At 48.8% G+C, this 12,430-nt stretch overlaps 1 protein-coding gene across 1 annotated transcript in view; it reads left to right on the top strand.

The window, feature by feature from the left end:
* The first annotated feature begins 317 nt into the window (after positions 1–317).
* LOC135225205 (short transient receptor potential channel 4-associated protein-like) overlaps positions 318–12,430 on the top strand; it is a 184,487-nt gene continuing 172,374 nt past the window's right edge. The window contains exon 1 of the mRNA XM_064264511.1: positions 318–508. Coding sequence (XP_064120581.1) covers positions 407–508 — 102 coding nt within the window. The 5' untranslated portion in view covers positions 318–406. The remainder of the gene's footprint in view (positions 509–12,430) is intronic.

Raw genomic sequence — 12,430 nt, forward strand, 5'->3', positions numbered from 1 at the left:
TCTTATGTAATTATATATACTTACATTTGCAGAATTAAATAATATTAAGACTACAGTGAACAAATTAAAAAAAGACCTATATAAAACTCTTGTTGCCGTTTACAAATCGACCATCCTAGTTTGGTTCGATGTTAAACTTCGTAAACAAATAAACTTACCAGACACCTTAATTAAAATGACTGGTAATTCTAGTATCAAATTTAAGTAGTATTAAGCTTGGAATACGTAAAAACCAATGAAAACTTTTCTTTCCACTTGAAACTCGCAGTACTCGGGGGGTTGCGCATTTCGCATCGCGCTTGTCTCCTCTCCTATCAGCTGTTGTTCTTCGGGAGGCTTATTAGTGTTAGTGAATGGGAGAAGAACATCGTCCGACCAGCACCCGATATATTTATTAAGTTTCGCGATGTCCTCCAGGTACCTGATCAAGAAGAAGTACCAGCACCTGTCTAGGTATCGCTTCTACAAGAAGGAGCTGAGCGGACACGACACCAACGCCATATATATGGTGAGTTTTAAGCGAGAGAATTTTATTGTGAGTGTTTTTGAGGGATACCTAGGTACGTGTTTTTTGTCTGTTTGTTTATCTTCTGTTTCCCCCGTGAGATCGTTTCTCTTTAGACGTTTGTTTTTCCGTTAATTAGGTTTTATTTACGTCAAATTGGCGCTTAAATGGTGAGTTTTGAGCGATTTTTAATATTATATATGCGTTTTAAAGGGTACGTGTTTGTTTTCGTTTGTTTACTTTCTGTGCTTTCGTGTCTTGTCCTGGGAAAAATTAGCGTAGGTTTTTAATTAGTACCTTATATTTTGGTCAAAATGGCTTCTTTATAATCGTAATCCCCTATGTTTTTAATGACGAACAAATAACTCTGGGTAGTAGCTACCTATGTAGCATACTAATTGAGGCTAGGCTAGCTAATTACTACTAGGTAGATGCTTTTGGGGATGGGGGAGGACCTTACTTTTCATTTTTTGCATAACGAGAAAGTTATTTTTTTTAAACATGATGCATCATAGCCTATATAACCTAATCATACCTGGGCTAGTCGTGCCCGCTCGTTGACCACCTTCCCGAAAGAGTATTTTAATACATCTTGACACCAGAGATGGACACCAGTCACGAGTCATCGGTCGTGGAAGCAGCACCTCGAGACCTCTACTTTCCTCGCAAAATAAGTGTTTTCTCGCAAAGTAGAAAATACTAGGGTAGAACATCACAGCAGGCCAAGCAGGCCACCTACAATCAATGCAAGCCACCCTCCGAAAAAGTACATTATAACGCGTCCTGACACCCGAGATGGGCATCAGTCGCGACTTGTTGTTGGTGAGAAACGGAGCTAAAGACCTCTACTCTCCTTTCGAAGTAAGTATTTTCTCCAAAGTTAGAAATTAAGGCCAAATTTTAAGATTTAAACAGAGGGTACTGAAAATGGCGCCCACGGCAGTGGAAATCTCGCCAAAACGCTTTAGAAATTTTTACTTACAACTAAAAATGTTTCGAAGATTGACGCCATCTCGATGTTTACGGAGTCGCTTGTGTCAACAAACTTTCCATTTCCTGTGATAAATCCGCACACCACTTGTACCCACAGACGCTGGAGCACTTTTATCACAACAATCGAAACACGATTTCTCATCAACAACAAGCCAGGCGTAAACAGCTGTTTGGGTAGAAGATGACGAGAGCGTGCTCTTGGCTAATTTTTTAAATAAGTAGTAAAACATCAATAATATTTTACATATTTATGATGATTAATTTGAAAATATTCGTTATTGAAAAAGTAACTCGACTCTGACTCAAATTTAAGTAATTATTTTTCTGAATTAGAACGTTCTTTCAAGTTCTGTATTATGACGTCACGACATCTTGACTTTCGTACCTATTGTAAATAATTGCTATACTCAACTGTCATTGCAGAACAGTTTACCAGATTGTTATCAGCTATACATGTAATTGTTATAATCGTAATGCGCATATATATCTTTATTATTTACTTTTTGGATATATGAAGATGTTTTACTGCTGGATTATCGCCGTAGTGTGACGCAAATCGTTTTCGGTACCACAGGGCCTCTGTCTGTTTTCGCACCATAAGAAATTATGGGGCCGAATTTGCAATGACCAGAAAGTCGTTAAAAGAGGAAAGTTAGCATTGAGGGGCATATGTTTTGACTGAGAAAAATACAAATTTATTCAATAGCTAGCTTGTAAAAAATACTTGTTGTTCCGACACGGCATACAAACCTTCGGTCCTTTTACAATAGGAAGGTACTAGCGGCAGCTGGATAGGTCGTAAGCTTTCGAACAAGGGGTTCGGTAGTTAACTGCTTGTCCGACAGGCGCGCGCGCGCGACTGGGAGGTAAACAAACCACTTTTGCTTTCGGCCTGCTGGCGTGTGGACGTGTATCATCGCTCTCTGCCCGCTTCATCGTCGTTTGCTTTCGCATGATTGTGTTTTTCTTTTTACTAATTATCTAGTGAAACTGAATTGTAAGTACAATCATTTCATTCAATTCTTTGTGAATTAAGGATCTTGGTGTCACCACGCCCTCCGATTACCGAGTGCCGGGACTGAAGGGCGTAAGTGCGGGAATTCATTTTCCAGAAATGATCCTCGTATTGGGTATGCTCGGTGCCGAGGGCGGGAGCAGCACGCTACCGAGCGTAGATTGGGTTGGAAATGTGTAGATGAAAATCGTAAGTAAGTGCTCTTTTCATTTATATTTTTTTTTGACCTGTATGCCCGTTGCCGAACGAATGCGCTCGGCACGGAAACTTATTTAGTATGGAAGTGGAATCGCAAGTACAGTATTCTTTTTCCATTTTCATATATTATTTGATTGTAGCAATACTCATTTTGGATCAGTTTCCGAGCTTACCCGAAATTGATCCTTCCCCCTTTTTATTTTGAATGAAGTGAAATCGCAAGTGCAGTTCTTTTTCATTTTCATTTTTTATTGAGATTGCATTGTTTACTGGGATCAATGTTTCTGCTATTCCCGGGAATTGATCCTTCCCCTTTTTATTTTGTGATGAAGTGAAATCGCAAGCGCAGTAGTCTCATTTTTTTCATATATTTTTTGATTGCATCAATTCATTATGGATCAAGGTTTCCAGAAAACCTTGATCCATAAAGGTAAGGAATTGATCCTTTCACCCTTGCGCTCGGTACCTAGGGCGCAAATGCGCTCGATCCGAGCCCTTATTCATTGTGAAGTGAATCGTATGCAAGATGCATTTTCATTTTATCCCTTATTATTGATTGCATCAATATTTTATTTGGTTCAAGTTACGCTCAGTCAGGGAATTGATCCTTATGCCCTTGCATTTTTCGGGCCGAGGGCACGATTGCTCTCGGGCTCTTATATTGTTGTTGGGTACATGGGTACTGTGCGGGGGTGGGGAACGAGGGAAACCCCCCCCGCTCAGCTCCCACAATGGCCCTTCCCCCCCCTTTGGGGGGGGGAGGTTATCGGCGTTCTTCTCCTCGCCCGATCCGTCGAGCGCGGGGGAGGGCGCTCGGTGCCCGATGTACAATTGTATTAGGGGTCTTCCACTCGTTCGGAGAGGGCTCACCCCCCCGCGCGAGGGGACTTCCCCCCCACTAATCGCTACTACTGTTATTTCCGCAGGTGCTACTGCCACGAGGGTGGACCTTGGTGAGGTATGGGCGTCCTTCCAATTGCAGGGCGCTAGTGTCCGGGGCATGGGGCGGTGTTCTATGTCTGGGCACCTAACTGCGGTCACCCATGGAGTGGTGACCACGCAACCAGGTGACGACGTCCCTCCTCACCGGTGTACTCGCCTCACGTGGTAACAGTCTTGCCTACAGCCGCTGTGAAAAGTGCCGTTCGCCGTACCGAGAGGGGGGCGTGGGGGGCCGCCGCCGCTCGTGGTTGCCGCGCTGCAGCGACCACACTTCCGCTGCCCTAGAGCTCGCCCCTGGACCTGCCGCCAGTACCAGGATGTTGCTGGCGCTGCTCCACTTCTGTGTTTCCGGTGCTGCCGATTCTGGGCTGATGTCCATGCAGTTGCTGCGCTGGCTGTCCCTGCCGTGCTGCGCTGGCTGTCCCTACCGATGCTGTGCTGGCTGTGCCTGCTGTTCCTGAGATGCCCCCATTACCTGCTGATGTCGTCCCTGTTCGTGGTGGTACTACCCCAGACTTTGGTCTGTCTGTACAGGTGCGTCCGGGCCGGGCCCTGTGGCTTCGGCTACAGCAGCCCGGCTCCGCCCTGATAGCAAGATCTTACGTCTGTCCTGAGGAAGCTGACGAAGAAGAGGAGGAAGGTGTCGTCGTCGTCGTCTTCATCTTTCTTCATCGTCGTCGGCTGCCGCCTCCTTCCCCTTCGACTTCTAAGGCTTCACAGCCGAGGAAGAAGAAGGTTGCCTCCTCCCTCCTAAGAAGTCTCCCTCGGGAGCTTCTCGGGACCCGTCTCACCTCGGTGGGACGGGAGGGTTCCTTCCGCTGGTCCTCCTGCTCCTTCGGGAGCGGGGCCCGTCTCTTCTTCCGCAAGGAAGACGACTACAGGGACCAGAGGGGTACCGGCTAACACCGGTACTTCCTCGCCTGGTGTCAGTGGTTCTTGCCACTGCATCAGGGTCCGCTCGGCCTCGGTCGTTCGCGGGAGGTACCGAGTGTACGGTCGCCTACAGCATGACCGTGCAGCCACGAACCAGACCTCTGAGTCCGCTCAGCGTCAGGTTCACACGGCACGGGGTCGGAAGACTGGTGACAGACCAGCCCCTTTATTGCGACTCTCACCAGACCAGCTCTCACTCTCGCGGCGAACAGCTGGCTGGCCCCACGGGGACGTGACGGTCCACGACCAACCACGGGCTGAGGCTGAGAAGAGGTCCTCCCGTTCGCCGGTGCCAGCCACGGCTGGAACCAGCGACGTGACGTGCCGTGAGGACAAGCACCGGTCCAACACTGTGACAGTGGAGCCTGCAGGTCGCCTGACCGTCGCTCTCACAGAAAGCGACCGGGTACGGCAACCAGCCACCCAGCTCTTCTGATACTTGAGATCGGGGTCCGCTGTGCTCAGTCCAGCCGTTCTCCACAGGAGACGTTCGACCAGGCCTGCAGCTCGATCGCCACCGCGGGGTTGACGATCGCCTGCAGCCCTCAAAGCCTGCTGGTGCTGCCAGCGAGCAAGGAGGGAGCGTCAAGGTCTGTCCTTCCCGTACCTTCAACCTCCTCGGGTTACACCGGGAGGAGCGAGGTATTGAGGAGTGATCGTGAGGGGTGCGCCCCTCACGATCCCACCACAACGCCCTACGTGCCAGGCACGGTTCTGGGACCGGCCAGGACGTATGCGCCAAGTGGATGGGGAAGGACCGAGAGGGCTGTCGCTGTCACCCCCTTCTTAGGAGGAAGGTTCTCGGAAATGCTCTTGTTCGAAGGGCTTAACGGTCCCACTCTGCAAGATGCTGTGACTTCCGAGATCCAGAGGACTTTGTCGAGGTTACGGCGCTGATTCGTCAGCACAATGATCTCGGGGAAGGATCACCGCTCCCACCAGCAGAGCCACGTCTCGGCTCGAGTCGTTTTGGGGCCCAGAGAGGGAACCCAAATCGACGGTGGGTCTGCCGCGATCGGAGCTTGCCGACTGGGTTGAACCAAGTAGTCTCTCGTCTCCGGACAAGAAGGCTCTCTCAGTTCTGGACGGTCGAACAAGCTACTTCACCTCCTCTACTGCGACAGAGGCGTTTCTACGTGTCTTCGGACACCGTATTTAAATACCCCACTTCGTCCTCCTGAGGTTTCGACCTCGACGAGGGACTGGAATGAGTCGGAGCGGTATCGGCCCTCTCCTGTCAGGTTGGGGTCGATTAGCCCCACCCAGACGACGTTCACAGTGGAAGGACGGCGTTCCCCCTCACCTGCTGCCGGAAGTGGGGGGGTGCCTGGCCTGCCATTGGGCAACTTGGCAGCGCCACGGCGCCGAGACCTGGATTGTAGATGTCCTTCGGGAGGGAGATCTATTAACCTTCGAATCTCGCACCCCTCACCTCCAACCCGGTCCAACAGCAGGCGTACGTTCAGGGGCATCGAAGGACGTAGCATTGAGACAGGAGATCAAGACCCATGCTGAGCAAGAGAGCTGTAGAAACGGCACGGATCAGTCACCGGGGGCCGGGCTTTTACAGCCGACTCTTCCTGGTGGAAAAGTCTACGAGAGGCTGGCGCCCGGTGATAGATCTCTCTCCCCTGAACCGGTTGGTTCGCCAGACCCGGTTCACGATGGAGACGGCACGCGCAGTGCTCGACTCTATCAGGGAGAACGATTACATGCTTTCAGTGGACTTGAAGGATGCGTATTTACAAATACCCATTCATCAGTCCTCCAGAAAGTACCTCCGCTTCATCCTCGACGGGACGTGTACAGCTCAGGCCACGTTGCTTCGGTCTTTCAACCGCCCCACAGGTGTTCACGCGAGTGTTCACTCTGGTGTCTGCTTGGGCCCATTCGCACGGGATACGTCTGATGGGGTATCTCGACGATTGGTTAGTCCTGGCGAGCTACCGCTCGCAGTTGCTACAGGACAGGGATCGGACTGCTCGAGTTCTGTCGCGATCTGGGGATCGTTCTGAACTTCGAAAAGTCCGATCTCGAGCACAAGCAGAGGATGAAGTACCTGGGTATGCGGATCGACACGGTAGCAGGGCGAGTCTTCCCCGCAGACTCGCGGATCAGCAGATTCAGGGAGGCAGCCAACCAGTTCCTGTCTCGGCAGGAACAGGTAGCTCAGCGATGGCAAGTCGTGATCGGACACTGTCGTCACTCGGGGAAAGCCCCCCCAGTCCCTAACGGGCGTCTTCACCTGCGGTTTTCTTCAGGGAGACTGAAGGAGAGTTGGTCACAGGCGGACGGATCCCCCAAGCTTTCCATTGTCACGGACACAGGAGGTGAGGCAGGGACCTAGCCGGGTGACTGGACGACAGGAACCCTTAAGAGAGTGCCTCTGCGCACTCTCCCCCCGGGACATGCAGCTGCTCTCAGACGCATCGACGAGGGATGGGGCGCACACCTGGGAAAAGGGGAGATTGCGGGGGACTTCAGGAGTTGGTGGGTTAACGGAAGAACGACAAGCACCTTCACATCAATGTACTGAAACTCAAGGCAGCGTTCCTCGCTCTCCAAGAGTTCCAGGACCGCTTGATGGGACACTCAGCGGTGTTGATGTACGTCAACACCACGGTGGTGGCTTACGTCAACAAACAGGGGGGGCCTAGTGTCTCTCCCGTTGTATCAGTTGACTCGGCAGGTGCACGAGGTTGGGGCCGAGGCGCACTCAATAGAGCTGTCGGCACGCTACATTCCAGGGAAGGAATGTAGTAGCAGAGACGCTCAGCCGTCGGGCATCCAGGTGATTAGGGGGGGGGTGGGACCGAAAAATGGTCTCTCTTACCCCACCAGGGTGGACGTGGCGGGGAGGGAAAAAAGGTTCTTCGGGACCTCCTGTGGCGGCGTACCAAGGTCGAGGGAATGTCTGTTCGCCATCCGGCACAACAGGTTAGCTCCAGGTGTTCTTCTCGGCCGTGCCGGATCCATGGGCAGCTGCAGAGGACGATCTTCAACACCCGTGGGACGACCTCTTCGCCTATGCCTTTCCCCCGTTCAGCCTGATTCGCAAGGAGATCAGTCGAGCACGGGATTCAATCCCAGGGGGAATCTCAGGATGATCCTGATGGCTCCCAAATGGCCACAGGCCATTTGGTATCCGGACCTGCTGGCTCTTCTCGCAAGAGAACCGAGAGAAATTCCCCCCATTTTGGCCAACCTTCCACCTTCTCGCCCCAGCCACTGGCGTCGAGCGGGTACCAACCGGGGGCAGCCCGCAGTCCAGTTCCCTACGTCTTCACGGCTGGCTATTATCCACCATCTCTTGCGAACGAGAAGCTTTTTTCTTTTTTTTTTTCGTAGCGCAGCAAACAGAAATGGCTGGAAAAAACGTTCCGTCAGTTCCTCTGCAGCTGTGTACCAGGGGAATTCGGCCGTCGGTTCTGTTGGTTGGTGTCGTAGACGGGGCCTATCTCCTCTCAGAGCCACTCTTCAGCAGGTAGCGGTTTTCCATCGTTTTTCTTCGCCGAGGAAAGCTCCTCTAAGTTCCCACAAATCAAAGGATACAGAGCCGCCTTGACGCTCGTCCTGAAATGACGGGATTGGACATCTCGAACTCGTTCGAGATCTCCTTGCTTAAGAGCAGCTCCAAAGGTCTTGCCAACCCAGGGAACTCACAAGACCCTCTTCTTGCTGGACCTGCATCGGCGAAGAGAGTACGGGAACTTCATGCAGATAGTGATGTGGATGAGATGCTGCTTTGTCCTGGGAGGACGCTACGGCGCTATCTGAAGAGAACTCGACACCTCGGGCCTGAGTGTCGACGCCTCTTCGTTTAGCAACGGGGTCACCGAAGGAAGAAGTATTCAAGAACACTCTTTCGTCCTGGCTGCGTGAGGTCTTCAGGAGGGCATATGAGGCTGATGGTAGTGACGACATCCGTACGTCCCGTCCGAGAGCTCACGAAGTCAGAAGTATTGGCCCCTCGTTGGCGTTTTCGTAAGAACTTCTCCGTGGCGCAGGTATGGAAGGCAGGGTCTGGTACAAACCAGACTACCGGCACCTTCCTTATACCTCTTGGATATTGCCCATAGGTCCTTGGATCGGTTTCCTTGGAGGACCCGTGGTGGCTGCTCAACACGTCGTCTAGCTAACCAGACCCTAGCAGGCGCTGAACCAGCACCTCGAGTCCTGGTGTGACTGTATGAATAGATAGTGAATGAGAAAGTGACTGGCTTCTCTTTCTATCTTTTTCTACCCCTCTACTGTGGGTAGAGGGATACGGTCATTACCCTGCTGGATAGGAGCGAGATGCCGGTGAGCTATATGACAGAGCCCCATCCTATCCCTTTCCACCTAGGGATAGGAAGCAGAATATCCACCACTTCCTTCTTACAAGGGGGGGAAGTGGATGCCTACAAGAGTCAAAACCATGACTTTATCTTTGCTCCTGTACAGGAACAAGTTTCTTACATTGCTGGTGACGAAGAGATACGCTTGCCTCTCTCTTAGTACTCGGGTCCAGAGGTCTGACCATTGATCCTGCGGTGCACACCCCGATCAATCGGACAGAGGCTTGGATTCCCTCCCTCGGCTCTTACGACCAGGGAGGCTTCCAAGGTTGGGCGAACACCAGTCTGTTCACAAAAGAACTCAGATTCCACCCACCAAGAAGTGAGTCTTCCTATTGTAAAAGGACCGAAGGTTTGTATGCCGTGTCGGAACAAATGACAATTTGTCCAAAATTGCATTTTTCCTAACTATACAAACCTGAGGTCCTTTTACACATAGCCCCACCTCATGCCACCCCTCACTCTGCAGTTTTTGCTTGGGCCAAAAGCAAAAGATTTGTTTACCTCCCAGTCGCGCTGCGCGCGCCTGTCGGACAAGCAGTTAACTACCGAACCCCACCCCTTGTCGAAAGCTTACGACCTATCCAGCTGCCGCTAGTACCTTCCTATTGTAAAAGGACCTCAGGTTTGTATAGTTAGGAAAAATGCAATTTTGGACAAATTGTCATGTTATAAAAACTTGATTGACAAACTAAGCAGCATGTCTATATGGGTTTCAGAGACAGTGCAAGCAGGTTTTTGGGCAATACCTATTTCTGTAACGAAAAACACTCTAACAGAACGAGATTTTGCTATAGTGCATTACACCCAGTGCTGTAATTTATAAGGGTATCGTGAATCACTAATCGTAAAGAATAACGACACTTGTCCTTGTACCAAGAGACAAAAACTCCATTATGCAGAAATGGATACGAACACGCGTATAAAGCTCCACCTACCCTCTCCCCAACCCCCCCCCCCCCCCCCCCCCCCCCCCCTCCACCGCCATCCCTTTTCTTCTTCGTTCCTCCGCCTTCCTTTCTCTCTCTCTCTCTATCTCTCTCTCTCTCTCTCTCTCTGTTGCCATCGGTTATGTGTTTGACCCTCCAAACTGGGTATAAGACTACACACAAAACGTTGAAATTGGTGAAATTAGGCTATGTATTGGGAAGATATATACATAAATATTAAAGCAATTTATCATTATTTGCATTACTATAACTAGAATTCATGGAAACAGTTTATAAACCTGTTAAGCGTCACCCAACGTAATAATACGTTTACCGCGATCTACTCGGTAGCGCCTTCAACGGGATATTACGTTCAAGACTTTAACTGTGCTTGTCAAGCCGTCAGCCCCGTAATAATACGTTTACTCGTTATAGAAAGTGTAGGAACATCATTTGGTAACCACTCTCAGCACATGGGAAACTTATTTCCAGCCTGGCAACTCTTTCCTGGTGGTCGCTTATGCTAGGAAAAACTGCCTGTCCCTGTTGGTTTCAATACGCTTCGGGCGTTTATCGAGACAAATTGGATTCGCGTCTTTCACAATGAATGTCCCAAAGAGGAGGCCATCATTTCTTTAGGTGAGACAATCAAATACTAGATGAGGAGTGTGATATTGATAAACCTATTGATGATGAGAGCTCTAGTTCTGAATCCTCCAGTGATGATACAAACTTTTCTTCCAATTGCGGGAGTGAAGATGGACTTTTCTTTGCCGAGGTGGACTGGACTCCGAGAGAGAGAGAGAGAGAGACGAGACGAGAGAGAGAGAGAGAGAGAGTTAGAGAGAGAGAGAGAGAGAGGAGAGAGAGAGAGAGAATTTCCTACAGTTAATTACAGTATGTAATAACAAGCATAAAAATCAATATTTAACTTTGAAAAACTATCATCAGTGCTATGATCGCTGATTACAAAAAAAAAAGCGTGACGGTAACGTTAGCAGCGAGCTCATCAGGGGCGGACGCTTAACAGGATAATAATGGAACGGCGTATGTGTGAAGCCTCCACTAATGTGGCAACGATGGATTTTGCCATTCTTAGCATGCAAACATTAAAGGTTACATTTATTTCTGGCATACGATTATTAAAGAAATTCAAATACTAATAAAGACTGAAATCAATGAAAAGTGCTAGCAAAAACAAAAAAGCAAAAAAAAAACAAAAAAACGTAGTCGTTCCTCTGCACTTTTCCGTATTCGTTCCTCTATGGTTTTCGGCAGCCAGAGTACGGGGAAAAAAAAACGTAGAAAAACAATTTGATTTATCTACTTTAGAAATATTCTGTAATTTTTCGGGGTAATTTAGTTGCAAAAAAAAGGGATTAATAAATACATGAATTAAATCAAGATTTTTAAATAACAAAGTAAATTTAAACTAAATAACGAGTAAAGTAAACAGTTTAGGAATAAAACTTTTGCAGTTTCGTCGTCTGTCGTCGTCTGCTGTTCGAAATTGTGTTTATGGCGCGCGCGCTTAGAAACCAGGAACAGCAACGGGTTTAAAGTGGAATGTGGAGTGAACTGAGACCAAAATGTGTATAATAACAATCAAATAAGCACTGTGGAGTTTCAGTTGTGATGGCAGTAAGGATAAAAACCGCCCATTACAAGGTAAGAATGAATTCAGTTCCAACCATAACCCCACGGGAATAACAAGTTTCATATTTTCACTAATATAGGCAACAAAATGTTGTTTTATTGTGCTGATTACAACTGCAATCTTGAGTAAGATCAATAACGTTACATACATACGCTAACATTGTTCAAATGAGTGCTGGGAAGGCTGGGGAAAGATGGTGGGCCGTCACTGATGAGAACCGTCCATGCAAAACGTAGCCGCCATATTGGATTCAAAACTGCCTTGAAAACATATTTTAGAACAAGAGCTCACATGCTTATTTTAGTTCGTATGGGGCTTTCATATCACAATATGTTGACGAAACTTCAGTCTTTTAAATGTATGCTTAGAGTTGCAATTGTATTCATGTTTCACCAATTAAATATCGAGTGAATAAGGGGGGACCCGTCTACCGTGATGAGGGTTGGCCTGTCGTGATGTTTCCCCCTAATGTCATAATTTAAGATTAAACAGGTTAATGAAAGTCTAGCCATGCGCAGTGCAAACTTACCTTCATGATGCTTTTCAAAATTTTTACTTGAAACTTAACGTGTAGAAGATTGATAATTTGTTCCGACACGGCATACAAACCTTCGGTCCTTTTACAATAGGAAGGTACTAGCGGCAGCTGGATAGGTCGTAAGCTTTCGAACAAGGGGTTCGGTAGTTAACTGCTTGTCCGACAGGCGCGCGCGCGCGACTGGGAGGTAAACAAATAACTATTGCTTTCGGCTCACAGCGAGTGGAGCCGTGTGTTCGACGCTCTCTGCCCGCTTCTCGTCGTTTGCTTTTCCTGAGTATATGGTTGTGTTTGTGTATGATAGAATCAATTGTAAGTACAATCATTTCTCTCTTTCTAATTAATTGTGATCTATTGGTCAATGATGGAATCTCCTCGCCTCG

This window comes from Macrobrachium nipponense, chromosome 13 (assembly GCF_015104395.2).
Source record: "Macrobrachium nipponense isolate FS-2020 chromosome 13, ASM1510439v2, whole genome shotgun sequence".
Taxonomy (NCBI): Eukaryota; Metazoa; Arthropoda; class Malacostraca; order Decapoda; family Palaemonidae; genus Macrobrachium; species Macrobrachium nipponense.